The following is a 22212-nucleotide window of genomic DNA, read 5'->3' as shown; positions in this document are numbered from 1 at the left end:
CTTTCAATTCAGCCATGTGCTTTTCTGCTTCTTTTTTCTCTTTTTCAATTTCAGTCTTCTTCTCTTCCAGCTCATCCATTGCCATTCTAATTCTACCCTTGGTGTTGTCAATGTCTAGCTGTTGGCTTTCCAACTTAATCTTCATCTTTTTTAGGTCATCTCTTTCATCTGACAGCATCTTCTTGATGTTTTCAATTCCGTGTTTCTCTGACTCAACTTCAGCTTTCATTGCCTCAAGAACCTGTGTTCTATTCTTGATATCTTCCATTTGTTTTGTAATATCCTCTCTTTCCTTCTGAATCTGGCCAGAAATCTCTTCAAGGCCCTCCTTTTCTCGTTTTGTCATGTCCATGAGTTGATCTAGATTCTCTGACCTTTCTTGTAACTCAGTCCTGATCCGTTCCAGTTCAACCTTTTCATCTTGAATATTTCGTTTGTCTTGCTCCACCTGGATCTTTTCTTTTGACATCTCATCTCTCTGTTTATTCACCTCTATAGAACTTACTTTCAGTTCATTCTTTTTGATGTTAATTTCTCCCATTGCCCTGTCTAACTCATCTCTCTGTTGTTGTATTTCAGCCGTGATCTGCTCAAGGTTGTCTCTCATCTTGTTGATACTCTCCTTAATGTCTTGCTCTTCCTCTTTCATTTCAGCCATGTGCTTTTCTGCTTCTTTTTTCTCTTTTTCCATTTCAGCCTTCCTCCCTTCCAGGATAGACATATCTTCTTTCATTTTGCTGTTCAGGTTGTTTATATTTCTCTTTTCTGCTTCCATCTCAATCTTGACTTTTTCCATTTCTTCTCTGCCATTTGATAGCATCTTCTTGATGTCTTCGATTCCTTGTTTCTCTAACTCAACTTCAGCTTTCATTGCCTCAAGAACCTGTGTTCTATTCTTGACATCTTCCATTTGTTTTGTAATATCCTCTCTTTCCTTCTGCATCTGGCCAGAAATCTCCTCAAGGCCCTCCTTTTCTTGTTTTGTCATGTCCATGAGTTGATCTAGATTCTCTGACCTTTCTTGTAACTCAGTCCTGATCCGTTCCAGTTCAACCTTTTCATCTTGAATATTTCGTTTGTCTTGCTCCACCTGGATCTTTTCTTTTGACATCTCATCTCTCTGTTTATTCACCTCTATAGAACTTACTTTCAGTTCATTCTTTTTGATGTTAATTTCTCCCATTGCCCTGTCTAACTCATCTCTCTGTTGTTGTATTTCAGCCGTGATCTGCTCAAGGTTGTCTCTCATCTTGTCGATACCCTCAATGGCTTGCTCTTCCTCTTTCAATTCAGCCATGTGCTTTTCTGCTTCTCTTTTCTCTTTTTCAATTTCAGTCTTCTTCTCTTCCAGCTCATCCATTGCCATTCTAATTCTACCCTTGGTGTTGTCAATGTCTAGCTGTTGGCTTTCCAACTTAATCTTCATCTGTTTTAGGTCATCTCTTTCATCTGACAGCATCTTCTTGATGTTTTCAATTCCGTGTTTCTCTGACTCAACTTCAGCTTTCATTGCCTCAAGAACCTGTGTTCTATTCTTGATATCTTCCATTTGTTTTGTAATATCCTCTCTTTCCTTCTGAATCTGGCCAGAAATCTCCTCAAGCCCCTCCTTTTCTCGTTTTGTCATGTCCATGAGTTGATCTAGATTCTCTGACCTTTCTTGTAACTCATTCTTGATCCGTTCCAGTTCAACCTTTTCATCTTGAATATTTCGTTTGTCTTGCTCCACCTGGATCTTTTCATTTGACATCTCATCTCTCTGTTTATTCACCTCTATAGAGCTTACTTTCAGTTCATTCTTTTTGATGTTAATTTCTCCCATTGCCCTGTCTAACTCATCTCTCTGTTGTTGTATTTCAGCCGTGATCTGCTCAAAGTTGTCTCTCATCTTGTCGATACCCTCCTTAATGTCTTGCTCTTCCTCTTTCAATTCAGCCATGTGCTTTTCTGCTTCTTTTTTCTCTTTTTCAATTTCAGTCTTCTTCTCTTCCAGCTCATCCATTGCCATTCTAATTCTACCCTTGGTGTTGTCAATGTCTAGCTGTTGGCTTTCCAACTTAATCTTCATCTTTTTTAGGTCATCTCTTTCATCTGACAGCATCTTCTTGATGTTTTCAATTCCGTGTTTCTCTGACTCAACTTCAGCTTTCATTGCCTCAAGAACCTGTGTTCTATTCTTGATATCTTCCATTTGTTTTGTAATATCCTCTCTTTCCTTCTGAATCTGGCCAGAAATCTCTTCAAGGCCCTCCTTTTCTCGTTTTGTCATGTCCATGAGTTGATCTAGATTCTCTGACCTTTCTTGTAACTCAGTCCTGATCCGTTCCAGTTCAACCTTTTCATCTTGAATATTTCGTTTGTCTTGCTCCACCTGGATCTTTTCTTTTGACATCTCATCTCTCTGTTTATTCACCTCTATAGAACTTACTTTCAGTTCATTCTTTTTGATGTTAATTTCTCCCATTGCCCTGTCTAACTCATCTCTCTGTTGTTGTATTTCAGCCGTGATCTGCTCAAGGTTGTCTCTCATCTTGTTGATACTCTCCTTAATGTCTTGCTCTTCCTCTTTCATTTCAGCCATGTGCTTTTCTGCTTCTTTTTTCTCTTTTTCCATTTCAGCCTTCCTCCCTTCCAGGATAGACATATCTTCTTTCATTTTGCTGTTCAGGTTGTTTATATTTCTCTTTTCTGCTTCCATCTCAATCTTGACTTTTTCTATTTCTTCTCTGCCATTTGATAGCATCTTCTTGATGTCTTCGATTCCTTGTTTCTCTAACTCAACTTCAGCTTTCATTGCCTCAAGAACCTGTGTTCTATTCTTGACATCTTCCATTTGTTTTGTAATATCCTCTCTTTCCTTCTGCATCTGGCCAGAAATCTCCTCAAGGCCCTCCTTTTCTTGTTTTGTCATGTCCATGAGTTGATCTAGATTCTCTGACCTTTCTTGTAAATCAGTCCTGATCCGTTCCAGTTCAACCTTTTCATCTTGAATATTTCGTTTGTCTTGCTCCACCTGGATCTTTTCTTTTGACATCTCATCTCTCTGTTTATTCACCTCTATAGAACTTACTTTCAGTTCATTCTTTTTGATGTTAATTTCTCCCATTGCCCTGTCTAACTCATCTCTCTGTTGTTGTATTTCAGCCGTGATCTGCTCAAGGTTGTCTCTCATCTTGTCGATACCCTCAATGGCTTGCTCTTCCTCTTTCAATTCAGCCATGTGCTTTTCTGCTTCTCTTTTCTCTTTTTCAATTTCAGTCTTCTTCTCTTCCAGCTCATCCATTGCCATTCTAATTCTACCCTTGGTGTTGTCAATGTCTAGCTGTTGGCTTTCCAACTTAATCTTCATCTGTTTTAGGTCATCTCTTTCATCTGACAGCATCTTCTTGATGTTTTCAATTCCGTGTTTCTCTGACTCAACTTCAGCTTTCATTGCCTCAAGAACCTGTGTTCTATTCTTGATATCTTCCATTTGTTTTGTAATATCCTCTCTTTCCTTCTGAATCTGGCCAGAAATCTCTTCAAGGCCCTCCTTTTCACGTTTTGTCATGTCCATGAGTTGATCTAGATTCTCTGACCTTTCTTGTAACTCAGTCCTGATCCGTTCCAGTTCAACCTTTTCATCTTGAATATTTCGTTTGTCTTGCTCCACCTGGATCTTTTCATTTGACATCTCATCTCTCTGTTTATTCACCTCTATAGAGCTTACTTTCAGTTCATTCTTTTTGATGTTAATTTCTCCCATTGCCCTGTCTAACTCATCTCTCTGTTGTTGTATTTCAGCCGTGATCTGCTCAAAGTTGTCTCTCATCTTGTCGATACCCTCCTTAATGTCTTGCTCTTCCTCTTTCAATTCAGCCATGTGCTTTTCTGCTTCTTTTTTCTCTTTTTCAATTTCAGTCTTCTTCTCTTCCAGCTCATCCATTGCCATTCTAATTCTACCCTTGGTGTTGTCAATGTCTAGCTGTTGGCTTTCCAACTTAATCTTCATCTGTTTTAGGTCATCTCTTTCATCTGACAGCATCTTCTTGATGTTTTCAATTCCGTGTTTCTCTGACTCAACTTCAGCTTTCATTGCCTCAAGAACCTGTGTTCTATTCTTGATATCTTCCATTTGTTTTGTAATATCCTCTCTTTCCTTCTGAATCTGGCCAGAAATCTCTTCAAGGCCCTCCTTTTCTCGTTTTGTCATGTCCATGAGTTGATCTAGATTCTCTGACCTTTCTTGTAACTCTGTCCTGATCCGTTCCAGTTCAACCTTTTCATCTTGAATATTTCGTTTGTCTTGCTCCACCTGGATCTTTTCATTTGACATCTCATCTCTCTGTTTATTCACCTCTATAGAGCTTACTTTCAGTTCATTCGTTTTGATGTTAATTTCTCCCATTGCCCTGTCTAACTCATCTCTCTGTTGTTGTATTTCAGCCGTGATCTGCTCAAAGTTGTCTCTCATCTTGTCGATACCCTCCTTAATGTCTTGCTCTTTCTCTTTCAATTCAGCCATGTGCTTTTCTGCTTCTTTTTTCTCTTTTTCAATTTCAGTCTTCTTCTCTTCCAGCTCATCCATTGCCATTCTAATTCTACCCTTGGTGTTGTCAATGTCTAGCTGTTGGCTTTCCAACTTAATCTTCATCTGTTTTAGGTCATCTCTTTCATCTGACAGCATCTTCTTGATGTTTTCAATTCCGTGTTTCTCTGACTCAACTTCAGCTTTCATTGCCTCAAGAACCTGTGTTCTATTCTTGATATCTTCCATTTGTTTTGTAATATCCTCTCTTTCCTTCTGAATCTGGCCAGAAATCTCCTCAAGCCCCTCCTTTTCTCGTTTTGTCATGTCCATGAGTTGATCTAGATTCTCTGACCTTTCTTGTAACTCATTCTTGATCCGTTCCAGTTCAACCTTTTCATCTTGAATATTTCGTTTGTCTTGCTCCACCTGGATCTTTTCATTTGACATCTCATCTCTCTGTTTATTCACCTCTATAGAGCTTACTTTCAGTTCATTCTTTTTGATGTTAATTTCTCCCATTGCCCTGTCTAACTCATCTCTCTGTTGTTGTATTTCAGCCGTGATCTGCTCAAGGTTGTCTCTCATCTTGTTGATACTCTCCTTAATGTCTTGCTCTTCCTCTTTCATTTCAGCCATGTGCTTTTCTGCTTCTTTTTTCTCTTTTTCCATTTCAGCCTTCCTCCCTTCCAGGATAGACATATCTTCTTTCATTTTGCTGTTCAGGTTGTTTATATTTCTCTTTTCTGCTTCCATCTCAATCTTGACTTTTTCCATTTCTTCTCTGCCATTTGATAGCATCTTCTTGATGTCTTCGATTCCTTGTTTCTCTAACTCAACTTCAGCTTTCATTGCCTCAAGAACCTGTGTTCTATTCTTGACATCTTCCATTTGTTTTGTAATATCCTCTCTTTCCTTCTGCATCTGGCCAGAAATCTCCTCAAGGCCCTCCTTTTCTTGTTTTGTCATGTCCATGAGTTGATCTAGATTCTCTGACCTTTCTTGTAACTCAGTCCTGATCCGTTCCAGTTCAACTTTTTCATCTTGAATATTTCGTTTGTCTTGCTCCACCTGGATCTTTTCATTTGACATCTCATCTCTCTGTTTATTCACCTCTATAGAGCTTACTTTCAGTTCATTCGTTTTGATGTTAATTTCTCCCATTGCCCTGTCTAACTCATCTCTCTGTTGTTGTATTTCAGCCTTGATCTGCTCAAAGTTGTCTCTCATCTTGTCGATACCCTCCTTAATGTCTTGCTCTTTCTCTTTCAATTCAGCCATGTGCTTTTCTGCTTCTTTTTTCTCTTTTTCAATTTCAGTCTTCTTCTCTTCCAGCTCATCCATTGCCATTCTAATTCTACCCTTGGTGTTGTCAATGTCTAGCTGTTGGCTTTCCAACTTAATCTTCATCTGTTTTAGGTCATCTCTTTCATCTGACAGCATCTTCTTGATGTTTTCAATTCCGTGTTTCTCTGACTCAACTTCAGCTTTCATTGCCTCAAGAACCTGTGTTCTATTCTTGATATCTTCCATTTGTTTTGTAATATCCTCTCTTTCCTTCTGAATCTGGCCAGAAATCTCTTCAAGGCCCTCCTTTTCTCGTTTTGTCATGTCCATGAGTTGATCTAGATTCTCTGACCTTTCTTGTAACTCAGTCCTGATCCGTTCCAGTTCAACCTTTTCATCTTGAATATTTCGTTTGTCTTGCTCCACCTGGATCTTTTCTTTTGACATCTCATCTCTCTGTTTATTCACCTCTATAGAACTTACTTTCAGTTCATTCTTTTTGATGTTAATTTCTCCCATTGCCCTGTCTAACTCATCTCTCTGTTGTTGTATTTCAGCCGTGATCTGCTCAAGGTTGTCTCTCATCTTGTTGATACTCTCCTTAATGTCATGCTCTTCCTCTTTCATTTCAGCCATGTGCTTTTCTGCTTCTTTTTTCTCTTTTTCCATTTCAGCCTTCCTCCCTTCCAGGATAGACATATCTTCTTTCATTTTGCTGTTCAGGTTGTTTATATTTCTCTTTTCTGCTTCCATCTCAATCTTGACTTTTTCCATTTCTTCTCTGCCATTTGATAGCATCTTCTTGATGTCTTCGATTCCTTGTTTCTCTAACTCAACTTCAGCTTTCATTGCCTCAAGAACCTGTGTTCTATTCTTGACATCTTCCATTTGTTTTGTAATATCCTCTCTTTCCTTCTGCATCTGGCCAGAAATCTCCTCAAGGCCCTCCTTTTCTTGTTTTGTCATGTCCATGAGTTGATCTAGATTCTCTGACCTTTCTTGTAACTCAGTCCTGATCCGTTCCAGTTCAACCTTTTCATCTTGAATATTTCGTTTGTCTTGCTCCACCTGGATCTTTTCATTTGACATCTCATCTCTCTGTTTATTCACCTCTATAGAACTTACTTTCAGTTCATTCTTTTTGATGTTAATTTCTCCTATTGCCCTGTCTAACTCATCTCTCTGTTGTTGTATTTCAGCCGTGATCTGCTCAAGGTTGTCTCTCATCTTGTCGATACCCTCCTTAATGTCTTGCTCTTCCTCTTTCAATTCAGCCATGTGCTTTTCTGCTTCTTTTTTCTCTTTTTCAATTTCAGTCTTCTTCTCTTCCAGCTCATCCATTGCCATTCTAATTCTACCCTTGGTGTTGTCAATGTCTAGCTGTTGGCTTTCCAACTTAATCTTCATCTGTTTTAGGTCATCTCTTTCATCTGACAGCATCTTCTTGATGTTTTCAATTCCGTGTTTCTCTGACTCAACTTCAGCTTTCATTGCCTCAAGAACCTGTGTTCTATTCTTGATATCTTCCATTTGTTTTGTAATATCCTCTCTTTCCTTCTGAATCTGGCCAGAAATCTCTTCAAGGCCCTCCTTTTCTCGTTTTGTCATGTCCATGAGTTGATCTAGATTCTCTGACCTTTCTTGTAACTCAGTCCTGATCCGTTCCAGTTCAACCTTTTCATCTTGAATATTTCGTTTGTCTTGCTCCACCTGGATCTTTTCTTTTGACATCTCATCTCTCTGTTTATTCACCTCTATAGAACTTACTTTCAGTTCATTCTTTTTGATGTTAATTTCTCCCATTGCCCTGTCTAACTCATCTCTCTGTTGTTGTATTTCAGCCGTGATCTGCTCAAGGTTGTCTCTCATCTTGTTGATACTCTCCTTAATGTCATGCTCTTCCTCTTTCATTTCAGCCATGTGCTTTTCTGCTTCTTTTTTCTCTTTTTCCATTTCAGCCTTCCTCCCTTCCAGGATATTCATATCTTCTTTCATTTTGCTGTTCAGGTTGTTTATATTTCTCTTTTCTGCTTCCATCTCAATCTTGACTTTTTCCATTTCTTCTCTGCCATTTGATAGCATCTTCTTGATGTCTTCGATTCCTTGTTTCTCTAACTCAACTTCAGCTTTCATTGCCTCAAGAACCTGTGTTCTATTCTCGACATCTTCCATTTGTTTTGTAATATCCTCTCTTTCCTTCTGCATCTGGCCAGAAATCTCCTCAAGGCCCTCCTTTTCTTGTTTTGTCATGTCCATGAGTTGATCTAGATTCTCTGACCTTTCTTGTAACTCAGTCCTGATCCGTTCCAGTTCAACCTTTTCATCTTGAATATTTCGTTTGTCTTGCTCCACCTGGATCTTTTCTTTTGACATCTCATCTCTCTGTTTATTCACCTCTATAGAACTTACTTTCAGTTCATTCTTTTTGATGTTAATTTCTCCCATTGCCCTGTCTAACTCATCTCTCTGTTGTTGTATTTCAGCCGTGATCTGCTCAAGGTTGTCTCTCATCTTGTTGATACTCTCCTTAATGTCATGCTCTTCCTCTTTCATTTCAGCCATGTGCTTTTCTGCTTCTTTTTTCTCTTTTTCCATTTCAGCCTTCCTCCCTTCCAGGATAGACATATCTTCTTTCATTTTGCTGTTCAGGTTGTTTATATTTCTCTTTTCTGCTTCCATCTCAATCTTGACTTTTTCCATTTCTTCTCTGCCATTTGATAGCATCTTCTTGATGTCTTCGATTCCTTGTTTCTCTAACTCAACTTCAGCTTTCATTGCCTCAAGAACCTGTGTTCTATTCTTGACATCTTCCATTTGTTTTGTAATATCCTCTCTTTCCTTCTGCATCTGGCCAGAAATCTCCTCAAGGCCCTCCTTTTCTTGTTTTGTCATGTCCATGAGTTGATCTAGATTTTCTGACCTTTCTTGTAACTCAGTCCTGATCCGTTCCAGTTCAACCTTTTCATCTTGAATATTTCGTTTGTCTTGCTCCACCTGGATCTTTTCATTTGACATCTCATCTCTCTGTTTATTCACCTCTATAGAACTTACTTTCAGTTCATTCTTTTTGATGTTAATTTCTCCCATTGCCCTGTCTAACTCATCTCTCTGTTGTTGTATTTCAGCCGTGATCTGCTCAAAGTTGTCTCTCATCTTGTCGATACCCTCCTTAATGTCTTGCTCTTCCTCTTTCAATTCAGCCATGTGCTTTTCTGCTTCTTTTTTCTCTTTTTCAATTTCAGTCTTCTTCTCTTCCAGCTCATCCATTGCCATTCTAATTCTACCCTTGGTGTTGTCAATGTCTAGCTGTTGGCTTTCCAACTTAATCTTCATCTGTTTTAGGTCATCTCTTTCATCTGACAGCATCTTCTTGATGTTTTCAATTCCGTGTTTCTCTGACTCAACTTCAGCTTTCATTGCCTCAAGAACCTGTGTTCTATTCTTGATATCTTCCATTTGTTTTGTAATATCCTCTCTTTCCTTCTGAATCTGGCCAGAAATCTCTTCAAGGCCCTCCTTTTCTCGTTTTGTCATGTCCATGAGTTGATCTAGATTCTCTGACCTTTCTTGTAACTCAGTCCTGATCCGTTCCAGTTCAACCTTTTCATCTTGAATATTTCGTTTGTCTTGCTCCACCTGGATCTTTTCTTTTGACATCTCATCTCTCTGTTTATTCACCTCTATAGAACTTACTTTCAGTTCATTCTTTTTGATGTTAATTTCTCCCATTGCCCTGTCTAACTCATCTCTCTGTTGTTGTATTTCAGCCGTGATCTGCTCAAGGTTGTCTCTCATCTTGTTGATACTCTCCTTAATGTCATGCTCTTCCTCTTTCATTTCAGCCATGTGCTTTTCTGCTTCTTTTTTCTCTTTTTCCATTTCAGCCTTCCTCCCTTCCAGGATATTCATATCTTCTTTCATTTTGCTGTTCAGGTTGTTTATATTTCTCTTTTCTGCTTCCATCTCAATCTTGACTTTTTCCATTTCTTCTCTGCCATTTGATAGCATCTTCTTGATGTCTTCGATTCCTTGTTTCTCTAACTCAACTTCAGCTTTCATTGCCTCAAGAACCTGTGTTCTATTCTCGACATCTTCCATTTGTTTTGTAATATCCTCTCTTTCCTTCTGCATCTGGCCAGAAATCTCCTCAAGGCCCTCCTTTTCTTGTTTTGTCATGTCCATGAGTTGATCTAGATTCTCTGACCTTTCTTGTAACTCAGTCCTGATCCGTTCCAGTTCAACCTTTTCATCTTGAATATTTCGTTTGTCTTGCTCCACCTGGATCTTTTCATTTGACATCTCATCTCTCTGTTTATTCACCTCTATAGAGCTTACTTTCAGTTCATTCTTTTTTATGTTAATTTCTCCCATTGCCCTGTCTAACTCATCTCTCTGTTGTTGTATTTCAGCCGTGATCTGCTCAAGGTTGTCTCTCATCTTGTTGATACTCTCCTTAATGTCATGCTCTTCCTCTTTCATTTCAGCCATGTGCTTTTCTGCTTCTTTTTTCTCTTTTTCCATTTCAGCCTTCCTCCCTTCCAGGATAGACATATCTTCTTTCATTTTGCTGTTCAGGTTGTTTATATTTCTCTTTTCTGCTTCCATCTCAATCTTGACTTTTTCCATTTCTTCTCTGCCATTTGATAGCATCTTCTTGATGTCTTCGATTCCTTGTTTCTCTAACTCAACTTCAGCTTTCATTGCCTCAAGAACCTGTGTTCTATTCTTGACATCTTCCATTTGTTTTGTAATATCCTCTCTTTCCTTCTGCATCTGGCCAGAAATCTCCTCAAGGCCCTCCTTTTCTTGTTTTGTCATGTCCATGAGTTGATCTAGATTTTCTGACCTTTCTTGTAACTCAGTCCTGATCCGTTCCAGTTCAACCTTTTCATCTTGAATATTTCGTTTGTCTTGCTCCACCTGGATCTTTTCATTTGACATCTCATCTCTCTGTTTATTCACCTCTATAGAACTTACTTTCAGTTCATTCTTTTTGATGTTAATTTCTCCCATTGCCCTGTCTAACTCATCTCTCTGTTGTTGTATTTCAGCCGTGATCTGCTCAAAGTTGTCTCTCATCTTGTCGATACCCTCCTTAATGTCTTGCTCTTCCTCTTTCAATTCAGCCATGTGCTTTTCTGCTTCTTTTTTCTCTTTTTCAATTTCAGTCTTCTTCTCTTCCAGCTCATCCATTGCCATTCTAATTCTACCCTTGGTGTTGTCAATGTCTAGCTGTTGGCTTTCCAACTTAATCTTCATCTGTTTTAGGTCATCTCTTTCATCTGACAGCATCTTCTTGATGTTTTCAATTCCGTGTTTCTCTGACTCAACTTCAGCTTTCATTGCCTCAAGAACCTGTGTTCTATTCTTGATATCTTCCATTTGTTTTGTAATATCCTCTCTTTCCTTCTGAATCTGGCCAGAAATCTCTTCAAGGCCCTCCTTTTCTCGTTTTGTCATGTCCATGAGTTGATCTAGATTCTCTGACCTTTCTTGTAACTCAGTCCTGATCCGTTCCAGTTCAACCTTTTCATCTTGAATATTTCGTTTGTCTTGCTCCACCTGGATCTTTTCTTTTGACATCTCATCTCTCTGTTTATTCACCTCTATAGAACTTACTTTCAGTTCATTCTTTTTGATGTTAATTTCTCCCATTGCCCTGTCTAACTCATCTCTCTGTTGTTGTATTTCAGCCGTGATCTGCTCAAGGTTGTCTCTCATCTTGTTGATACTCTCCTTAATGTCATGCTCTTCCTCTTTCATTTCAGCCATGTGCTTTTCTGCTTCTTTTTTCTCTTTTTCCATTTCAGCCTTCCTCCCTTCCAGGATATTCATATCTTCTTTCATTTTGCTGTTCAGGTTGTTTATATTTCTCTTTTCTGCTTCCATCTCAATCTTGACTTTTTCCATTTCTTCTCTGCCATTTGATAGCATCTTCTTGATGTCTTCGATTCCTTGTTTCTCTAACTCAACTTCAGCTTTCATTGCCTCAAGAACCTGTGTTCTATTCTCGACATCTTCCATTTGTTTTGTAATATCCTCTCTTTCCTTCTGCATCTGGCCAGAAATCTCCTCAAGGCCCTCCTTTTCTTGTTTTGTCATGTCCATGAGTTGATCTAGATTCTCTGACCTTTCTTGTAACTCAGTCCTGATCCGTTCCAGTTCAACCTTTTCATCTTGAATATTTCGTTTGTCTTGCTCCACCTGGATCTTTTCATTTGACATCTCATCTCTCTGTTTATTCACCTCTATAGAGCTTACTTTCAGTTCATTCTTTTTGATGTTAATTTCTCCCATTGCCCTGTCTAACTCATCTCTCTGTTGTTGTATTTCAGCCGTGATCTGCTCAAGGTTGTCTCTCATCTTGTCGATACCCTCAATGGCTTGCTCTTCCTCTTTCAATTCAGCCATGTGCTTTTCTGCTTCTCTTTTCTCTTTTTCAATTTCAGTCTTCTTCTCTTCCAGCTCATCCATTGCCATTCTAATTCTACCCTTGGTGTTGTCAATGTCTAGCTGTTGGCTTTCCAACTTAATCTTCATCTGTTTTAGGTCATCTCTTTCATCTGACAGCATCTTCTTGATGTTTTCAATTCCGTGTTTCTCTGACTCAACTTCAGCTTTCATTGCCTCAAGAACCTGTGTTCTATTCTTGATATCTTCCATTTGTTTTGTAATATCCTCTCTTTCCTTCTGAATCTGGCCAGAAATCTCTTCAAGGCCCTCCTTTTCTCGTTTTGTCATGTCCATGAGTTGATCTAGATTCTCTGACCTTTCTTGTAACTCTGTCCTGATCCGTTCCAGTTCAACTTTTTCATCTTGAATATTTCGTTTGTCTTGCTCCACCTGGATCTTTTCATTTGACATCTCATCTCTCTGTTTATTCACCTCTATAGAGCTTACTTTCAGTTCATTCTTTTGGATGTTAATTTCTCCCATTGCCCTGTCTAACTCATCTCTCTGTTGTTGTATTTCAGCCGTGATCTGCTCAAGGTTGTCTCTCATCTTGTCGATACCCTCAATGGCTTGCTCTTCCTCTTTCAATTCAGCCATGTGCTTTTCTGCTTCTCTTTTCTCTTTTTCAATTTCAGTCTTCTTCTCTTCCAGCTCATCCATTGCCATTCTAATTCTACCCTTGGTGTTGTCAATGTCTAGCTGTTGGCTTTCCAACTTAATCTTCATCTGTTTTAGGTCATCTCTTTCATCTGACAGCATCTTCTTGATGTTTTCAATTCCGTGTTTCTCTGACTCAACTTCAGCTTTCATTGCCTCAAGAACCTGTGTTCTATTCTTGATATCTTCCATTTGTTTTGTAATATCCTCTCTTTCCTTCTGAATCTGGCCAGAAATCTCTTCAAGGCCCTCCTTTTCTCGTTTTGTCATGTCCATGAGTTGATCTAGATTCTCTGACCTTTCTTGTAACTCAGTCCTGATCCGTTCCAGTTCAACCTTTTCATCTTGAATATTTCGTTTGTCTTGCTCCACCTGGATCTTTTCTTTTGACATCTCATCTCTCTGTTTATTCACCTCTATAGAGCTTACTTTCAGTTCATTCTTTTGGATGTTAATTTCTCCCATTGCCCTGTCTAACTCATCTCTCTGTTGTTGTATTTCAGCCGTGATCTGCTCAAGGTTGTCTCTCATCTTGTTGATACTCTCCTTAATGTCATGCTCCTCCTCTTTTATTTCAGCCATGTGCTTTTCTGCTTCTTTTTTCTCTTTTTCCATTTCAGCCTTCCTCCCTTCCAGGATATTCATATCTTCTTTCATTTTGCTGTTCAGGTTGTTTATATTTCTCTTTTCTGCTTCCATCTCAATCTTGACTTTTTCAATTTCTTCTCTGCCATTTGATAGCATCTTCTTGATGTCTTCGATTCCTTGTTTCTCTAACTCAACTTCAGCTTTCATTGCCTCAAGAACCTGTGTTCTACTCGTGATATCTTCCATTTGTTTTGTAATATCCTCTCTTTCCTTCTGAATCTGGACAGAAATCTCTTCAAGGCCCTCCTTTTCTCGTTTTGTCATGTCCATGAGTTGATCTAGATTCTCTGACCTTTCTTGTAACTCAGTCCTGATCCGTTCCAGTTCAACCTTTTCATCTTGAATATTTCGTTTGTCTTGCTCCACCTGGATCTTTTCATTTGACATCTCATCTCTCTGTTTATTCACCTCTATAGAGCTTACTTTCAGTTCATTCTTTTTTATGTTAATTTCTCCCATTGCCCTGTCTAACGCATCTCTCTGTTGTTGTATTTCAGCCGTGATCTGCTCAAGGTTGTCTCTCATCTTGTTGATATTCTCCTTAATGTCTTGCTCTTCCTCTTTCATTTCAGCCATGTGCTTTTCTGTTTCTTTTTTCTCTTTTTCCATTTCAGCCTTCCTCCCTTCCAACTCATCCATTGCCAATCTTATCCTATCCTTGATAGCGCTCTCTTCCAATGTTATCTTCTTCATGTTAGACAATTCTGCTTTCAGTCTGTTGTTTACATCAATTTCCTGTGACAAGTCAGCCATTTTTACATCAAACTCTTCCTTTTGGCTTTCCATTTCCTCCTTTTGCTCTTGAATATGAGCAGCCATTTGCTCAACTTTTTGTTTCTCCATCTTGGTATTATGCACAAAAGCCTCTAAGTCCTTAGAATGTCTCTGCAGTTCGTCTTCTTTCTCTTTTAGTCTGCTTTTTTCTATCATAATGTACTGTAAGTCTTTAAGAACTTGCTCTCTTTCTCTCTTTATGGACAACGCTTTTTGATCCAACTCACTTCCCACCACTGTATCTAATTTGACCTTCTCTAAACCTGTTGATTGCTTACATGCTGATTGCTCGTATGTCACTTCTATTTCAGCCTTATTTTTAATCATATCCTGCTTTTCAAATATGGAATCAACTTCTGATTTCCATATTTCAACTTCCACCTCTTTCTTGGTCAGTTCAGCCTCACGGTTAACCAACTCATCTCTCTCCTTTTTTATCATGTCACGACTGTTGGTAATGTCTTGTTGATCCAGAGTAATTTCCTCTTGTATGCATTCCAGGTCCTTCTGCTTTCTCAGTACTTCTGCCTCTCGTAGCTGAAGTTTAGTAATTTCACTGTTCATTTTGTCCTTCTCATCAAACATATTCTTTCTCTCTCTGTCAATCTCAGTCTTCATTTGTTCCAGACATCCCCTTTCCTTCTGTATTTTGTCAATAGCAAGTGTAATCTCTTCTTCCTTATGCATGATTAAGTTATTAAATTTTTCCAACTCAATTCTGTCTTTTGTTATCATGTTACGACTGTCAGTTATATCTTGTTTCTTTCTTACAAGATCAGCCTTTTCACGTTCCAGACTTATCTCAAATTCATTTCTCTGTTTTGAAGTTTTTCTTTGCCTGGCTTCAATTTCCCCCATCTTGACCTCTAGTACTTGTCGCTCATGTTCCAGCTCAGTATTGTGGACACTGCATTCTTGTACATCTGTATCTGTATCCTTCTTCTGGTCTGCTTCAGTCTGCTTAACCTCTGCAGCTCCTTTCTGTATCTCCTCTGTTATCAACTCCATCTTCAGTTTTTCTTTCACTGGATTTTGCATAAGTTTTTCCAGTTCATCCTTTTGTCTCTTTACCTTGGAATTCAGGATTTCCAGCTCATCTCTTTCTCGCATGGTCTTTTCCATTCTCTGGTCTAGCTCCCTTCTTTTCCTCAGAATATCTCTGTTCATTTGTTTGATTTGATCCTTTTCCTCCTTTAACTCTGCTTTTCCTTTTTCTAATTCATCTTTCTCTCTGTTCATAACCTTCCTTCTTTGTTCCATCTCTTCTTCATGTTTGTAAATCTCAGCCCACATGTTTTCAACTTCGTCCTTCTTTCTATTGGTCTTCCTCATTGTTTGTTCTAGATCCCTTTTTTTAATTTCCATTTCAGCCTTCAGTATTTCCATCTCTCTCATATCTCTTTTGGATTTTTGTAACTTGTCTTCAATGTCATTCTTTTCTTTCTGAATGTGATCCTTCATCAGTCTCATTTCATCCCTATCTGCTCTCACCTGTTGCACTTTACTTTCATTTTCCTCTTTCTGCATCTGTATCTCAGATTTCAAGCTTTCCAGTACATTTCTCTCTGTCATGTTCTTTGCCATCTTTTTTTCTGTGTCTTGGTTTTGTCTCTGTAGCTTAGCCGTAGTCTCGTCTAGACTGTCCATCTCCTTCTTTGCCTGGTCAATATGAGCTTCAATCTCAATTTTCTGTGTCTTTAGCTCATCTATTTCCCCTTTCAATCTCTGTATTTCTTGACTTTTTACCTCCAAGTCCTCCATATGATTTTTTATATCCTTTATCAATTTATCTTTAACCTCTTTAAATTCTGCAATATGTTGTTCTATGCAACCCTTTTCTATCACCAGTTCTGTTATTCTCAGTGTCAACCCACCCACCTCCATTTCCTTTCTGCTTTGCTCATCATCAAGTGTTTGTCTGTCTCTGTCTATATCTACCTTCATTTGCTCCAGATCGCTTTTCCTTTTCCTGATATCATCTAAAGCCAACTGAATCTCCTCTCTCTTCTCTATGAGGTGATTCCTACATTTTTCCATCTCATCTCTCTCTTCTGCAATCTCTTTTGCTATCACGGCCTTTGTGTTATGGATGTCTTGTCTCTCTCTGTTAAGGTCATCGCTTATGCATTCTTGCTTTGATTCCAACTCATCTCTCCATCTCAGCATGTCTTTTCCCCTGGCCTCAATTTCCCTTTCCTTTATATCTAGTTCTTTTTGTTGATTTTCCAGTGCAATCTTGTGGTTGACGAGTTGATGTTGCATACACTCCAAGTCTTTGTTGTCATCCTCAACCTTCTTCTGACATTTCTTTATCTCGTCTCTCACCACTTCCATTCTTTGACTTTCTCTCATTACGTCCTCCATCTTCTGTTCCATCTCTTCCCTTTGTCTCTGTATTTTTATCTTCAGTATTTCTAACTCATCCCTCTCACGAACAGTCTTCTCCATTCGTTGGTCTAGATCTCTTCTCTTTCTCTGCATTTCGTTCTTCATCAGTTTTATTTGGTCCTTTTCCTCTTTCAACCTGTCCTTCTCTTGTTCAATGTCATCTCTATATGCCTGTGCCCTTGTTTGTTCCAACTCTTCTTTAGCTCTCTCTAGCTCAGCCCATGCATTCTGAAGTTCATCTTTCTTTCTTGTGGTCTTCCTCATTGTCTGTTCAAGATCCCTCTTCTTTATTTCCATTTCAGTCTTCAGTATTTCCATTTCTGCCATCTCTCTTTTTGTGTTTTGCATCTTGTCATTGAGTTCTTGTTTTTCTCTCTGAATGGCCTCCTTCATATATCTCATCTCATCCATTTCTGCTTTTGCTTGTTTCGTTTTGATTTCCATTTCTTCTTTCTTTATCTGTAGTTCAGATTTAATTCTTTCCAGATCATCTCTCTCAGCCTTGGTCTTTGCCATCTTGTTTTCAATGTCATCTTTTTGTTTCTGCGTCTCAGGCCTTGCCTGATCCATCCTTACTTCAGCTCCCTGTTTCTGTAAGTTTTCTACAATCTTTTTCAACTCACTATTAGATTTCTGGCCAATCAAATCGTAATTTTCCATCTTTGGTATTTCCAAGATGACGTCACTCTCATCTTTCTGTTTATCTATGTCATCCTCCCCAACACTCTTTTCAAAATAAGCTGAACTTGTTTCCTTGTAAACAACTTTCTCATTTGAAATCCTGTCCTCTCCCATGTCTTTGTCTTCTTCTCCTTCAGATGTCTCTGCTATTGCAGCTTCAAGGTATTTCTTATCAGTTACATCCTGATGTTTCTTGACAATGGTCTGAACTTGTATTTTCTTTTCCAATCTGTTTTCCTGTTTTTGTCTTTCAAGCTCAGTTTTCAAAGTATCCATAAGATCCTTTGGAAATTAAAGAATTGTTTCATGGTGTTTAGAATGTGTCACTACAGCTGGAATTACCAACAAGAACCAAAAAAAAGATTTCACCACAGCACAACTTACTTTACACCTTACAACTTCCATTGCAACTTACCTTTTGGAAAATGTATACAATATAGCATTTGTATTAGATAGTATTATCATGATACCCACAATCTTAAGGAAACAAATTCTATACATACCTTATCTCTTTGCAGGTTTGCTTTGTCTTCCTCAATCCTCCTTTGGGCTTTTTGAATCTCCTCTCTTGTCCGGTTGACTTCTGTAGTTTCTCTCTGTATGTCTTCTCTCATCATTTCCATCTTGTGATTTTCTCTAGTTATATCTTCCTTTATCTGTTCCAGATCTTCTCTCTGTCTCTGTATCTTTATCTTCAGTATCTCTAACTCATCCCTCTCATGCATATTCTTTTCTAGTCGCTGGTCTACTTCCTTTCTTTTTTTCTTAATCTCCGTCTTCATCTGTTTGATATTGTCCTTTTCCTCTTTCAGAATATCTTTGTTTTGTTCAGTTTCATCTTTGACCCTTCTTAACACTTCTCTAATTTCTTCCACCTCAAGAATCAATCTTTGAATTTCAGCATTCACTCTGTTCTTATCATCCATGTTCATGTTGCTTTTTTCCATTTGATGTTCCATCTGCCCTTTTATTTGATGCACCATCTCTCTGGTTCTGTCCATATCTTCAATCAGCCTGAGTAACTCAGCATTTATTAGTCCCCCCTCACTAATATCACCAAAGCTTTCATCCATTTTTGCCTCCAGCTCTTGTTTTGCCCTCTCTACGTCAGCCTGGGCCCTTTCAATTTCAAATTTTTCACTCTGCGTCTCTCTCATCTTCTGGTCCATCTCCTCTTTAGCTTTCTCAATCTCAGCTCTCATCCTTTCAGTCTCTTCTTTCTTTCTCATGGTCTTTCTCATTCTGTGATCAACATCCTTTTTCTTCCACTCCATCTCACTTTTGATCAGTTCAGTTTCTCTCATCTCTCTCCTTGTCTTTTGCAGCCTGTCATCAAGCTCTTGTTTTTGTCTCTGGATGTCCTCCTTCATAGATCTCATCTCATCCATCTCTGCTCTTGCTTGTTGCATTTTGATCTCAATGGCCTCCCTCTGGATTTCCATCTCAGACTTCATTCTTTCCAACTCATCTCTCTCAGACCTAGTTTTTGCCATCTTGCTTTCAATGTTCACTTTTTCTCTCTGCATTTCAGCCTTTGTTTTTTCGAGTTTGTCGAGTTCCATAATAACCTGCTCCATGTTAGCATCAATCTCTTCCCTCTGATGCTGAAGGTCATCTTTCAGCGTTTGAATTTCTCCAATCTCATTCTTGATCTCCTCCAATCGCTTCTTTAACTCTTCATTTTCACGTTTGAGTGTTATCTTTTCTTCATGTTCCTCCCTCTCTACCTCATCCCACAGTTTTTCCATCTCTTCTTTGACCCTGTTCAACTCATTCTTGACCTTTTCATATGGCTCTTTCTCTCTCTTGGCCTGGTCCCTTATTCTTTCCAAAAGTTCCCTTTCTCTCTCAATCTCAGCTTTCATCCTCTCCATCAGATCTTTAGCTTGCATTGTCTTCTGAATGGTTCTGTTCATTTCTTCTTCCTGGTTCTTCATTTTGATTTTCATTTGTTCTACCTGGTCTCTATCCTGCTTTATCACATCTCTGTCATGTTGCATTTCTTTTTTCTCCTTCTCTATTTGAATTTCAAATTCCTCTTTTACTCTCTCAAATGCAGCTTTCTGCTCTATTCCTTCTTTGATGGCTGCATCCTTTTGATTCTCAATCTTTAGTTTTTCGTTTAGTGTCTCTCTACGCAGAAGATCCAAGTCCTCTCGTTCTCTTGCGGCTTCTAGATGTTTGGTTTGAAGAAGTGCCCTTTCATCCAGAATCTCAGATTTGATTTGCTCAAGCATCTGTTTTTCCTGCTGTGCGTCATACACATTTTGCTTCAAATCCCTTATATCTTTTTCCAGATGCTGTGCCTTTTCTAACTCCTCCTTAGCTGTTTTAATCTCATCTCTCAAGTTCTCCAACATATCCCTTTCCGTTTGCAATCCTGCTCGTTGTTCTAGGTCTTCTTTAACTGTTTCATATCTTTGTCGCTCCCTATCCTCCTTAACTTTTGCCATTTCACTCCTCAATTTCTCCAAGACAGCCCTTTCCTGATCCACCTGCTCTTTGGCTCTGTTCGTTTCCTCCATATCATCCTTCATTTCTGTCATTTGTCTCTGAAGCTCAACCTTCATCTGTGCGACATTCTCTTTGTCTTGCAATATGATGAGTTTGATTCTCTCCATCTCTTGCATTTCATCCCGTATCTTGTGCTCCATCTCTGTCATGCTGTCACTCTTTGCTTTGGCTTCCTTGATTTTTCTGTCCACACTGTCCCTCTCATGTTTTAAGCTGGCCTTCATGTTTTCAACGTTGTCTCTGTCTTTCTCAGCTTCCATCTTTTCTCTGTCAAGTTTGTCTTTCGCTTTTTGAATGTCGTCCCTCAGCTGCTCCAGTGCTTCTTTCTCTCGGCTGGCTTTTGCTCTCTGTTCCATTTCTTCTTTCTCAGTCTCACACCATTTCCTCTCAATTTCTTCTTTTACTTGAATTATCTCAAGTTTGATACCTTCATAGTGGTCGATCTCTTTCCTGACTTTTTCCCTTCTCACCTCCAGATCATTACGTTCTCTTTCTATCTCCATTTTCATTTCTTCCATTTTGTCCTTGGCTTGCTTGGTCTCATCAATTTTCTCTTCTATGTCATCAATCTGTTTCTGTATATATGCCTTCATTTGAACCATCTTTGCTTTCTCTTGTTTTGTGATTTCCTGGCTTTGCTCCAACTCTTCTTTCACTCTCATTGTCTCAAAATGTACCCTCTCCAAATCTTGTCTCTCTTTCTCCGTCTCCTGTTGTTTTCTTTCTAAGTTGTCTTTTTCTATAAGAAACTCAGCTCTCATTTGCTCAATTTCTTGTTTCTCACGCCTTCTTTCGTCTTTCCACAGCCTGGCCTCTTCTCTCTCTCTGCCTTGTCTGATTTTCTCCATGTCTTTGTGTTTCATCAAGTCAAGCTTCATACTTTCAACTTCCTCCCTCTCCCTCTGTATTTCAGCCCTTTGATCCAGACCCTCTTTTACGATCTCATACCTTCTTCTCTCCAGCTCTTCCCTCATTCTTCTAGTGTCATCCTGCTTTTTTTCTAGTGCCTGATTTTGTCCTTGGATATCAGCTTTCATATTTTCCATAACGCTATTTGCTTTCCTGGTCTTTTCCATTTGTTTCTCAATCTCTTGCATTTGTCTCTGAAGGTCAACTTCCGTCTGTTCCAATCTTTCTCTCACTTTTTGTGACATTTCCCTGGTTTGTTGTATTTCTTCTTTGTCCATTTTAATTTTAAGTTTTGCCTGTTCCAATTCTGTCTGTTTCCTCAATATTGCTTGTCTGTCCTTTTCCACTGACTCCTTCTCAAGAAGTATCTGTGTTTTTAGGTTGTTCACATGGTCTTTCTCTCTCTTGGTTTCTTTCCTGTTTTCCTCAATGTCCTCCTCTGCTCTCTGCATCTCGGTTCGCATATTCTCGAGGTCTTCTTTCTCTTTTTGGATCCTGGCCCTCTGTTCAAGTTCCTCTCTTTCTATTTCAGACCACCTTCGTTCTATCTCTTCTTTAACATTGTTGAGCTCCTTTTTAATCTGCTCAAATTGCTCTTTCTGTTTCTTGATGTCATCTTGTTTTTTCTCAAGGTCATCTCTTTCCCTGTGCACTTGATCCCTGATGTCTTCCATCTGCTCTTTTGCTTGTTTTGTGTCCCTCATTCTCCTCTCAATATCTGTTATCTGTGCTTGAATATCAGCCTTTATCTTTTCCATGTTCTCCTGCTCACGTTTTGTGATCGCTTTACACTGCTCCATCTCTTCCTTTGCTCTCAACGTCTCATGCTTGATCAACAGCAAACTGTGTCTCTCGTTGATTATCTCACTCCTCCGTCCCTCTAAGATGTCCCTCTCGGTCTGTAAATCGGCCCACATTTGCTGAATTCTCTCTTTCTCCTGGTTTATTTCCTCCTTGTTCTTTTCCAGCTTCACGTTCACACTCTCTATCTCCCTCCTCATCTCTTCCATGTTCACTGTCTGCTCTTGTTTCTCTTTCACCAACCTGTCAATCTCTTCTTGCTGTTGCTGAATCCTGGCCTTCATTATGTCCGTTTCATCTCTCTCTCTTTTGCTCCCTTCCCAAAGTCTCTCAATCTCCTCAATGGCTCGCATCGTTTCAAGTCTTCGTCTTTTCAGATTGTCTTTCTTTATCTGTATGTCAGCTTTTGGTCCAGTTTTGTCTTCAGTTTTTTTCCTGCCTCCTTCATATGCTTGTTCTGATTCTGTCTGTGTTGTCTTACTATTTCTTTGCCTTTGCTCTATTGGGGTTAGAAATTCACAACATATTTTATGAGAACATGTTTTATATGCATTTAGTTTTGTCTTAACATTCAAACTACAATGGCAGTAGTT

At 38.9% G+C, this 22212-nt stretch overlaps 1 protein-coding gene across 1 annotated transcript in view; it reads right to left on the bottom strand.

Moving 5' to 3' along the window:
- The window catches only part of LOC146295383 (uncharacterized), a 44235-nt gene that overhangs the window by 20714 nt on the left and 1309 nt on the right, over positions 1-22212 (bottom strand). Inside the window, exons 4-14 of the mRNA XM_084695989.1 lie at positions 17899-22118; positions 16919-17677; positions 15614-16840; positions 15569-15572; positions 15098-15525; positions 13244-14395; positions 11201-12628; positions 4802-10675; positions 4004-4051; positions 2216-3655; positions 97-1360 (exon numbers count right to left, since the gene is read on the bottom strand). Of these exons, the coding sequence (XP_084552115.1) occupies positions 97-1360; positions 2216-3655; positions 4004-4051; positions 4802-10675; positions 11201-12628; positions 13244-14395; positions 15098-15525; positions 15569-15572; positions 15614-16840; positions 16919-17677; positions 17899-22118 (17844 nt within the window). The remainder of the gene's footprint in view (positions 1-96; positions 1361-2215; positions 3656-4003; positions 4052-4801; positions 10676-11200; positions 12629-13243; positions 14396-15097; positions 15526-15568; positions 15573-15613; positions 16841-16918; positions 17678-17898; positions 22119-22212) is intronic.

This window comes from Hypomesus nipponensis, chromosome 4 (assembly GCF_054491055.1).
Source record: "Hypomesus nipponensis isolate SF chromosome 4, ASM5449105v1, whole genome shotgun sequence".
NCBI classification, from domain to species: Eukaryota; Metazoa; Chordata; class Actinopteri; order Osmeriformes; family Osmeridae; genus Hypomesus; species Hypomesus nipponensis.
This window is presented reverse-complemented; position numbering and strand designations above follow the sequence as displayed.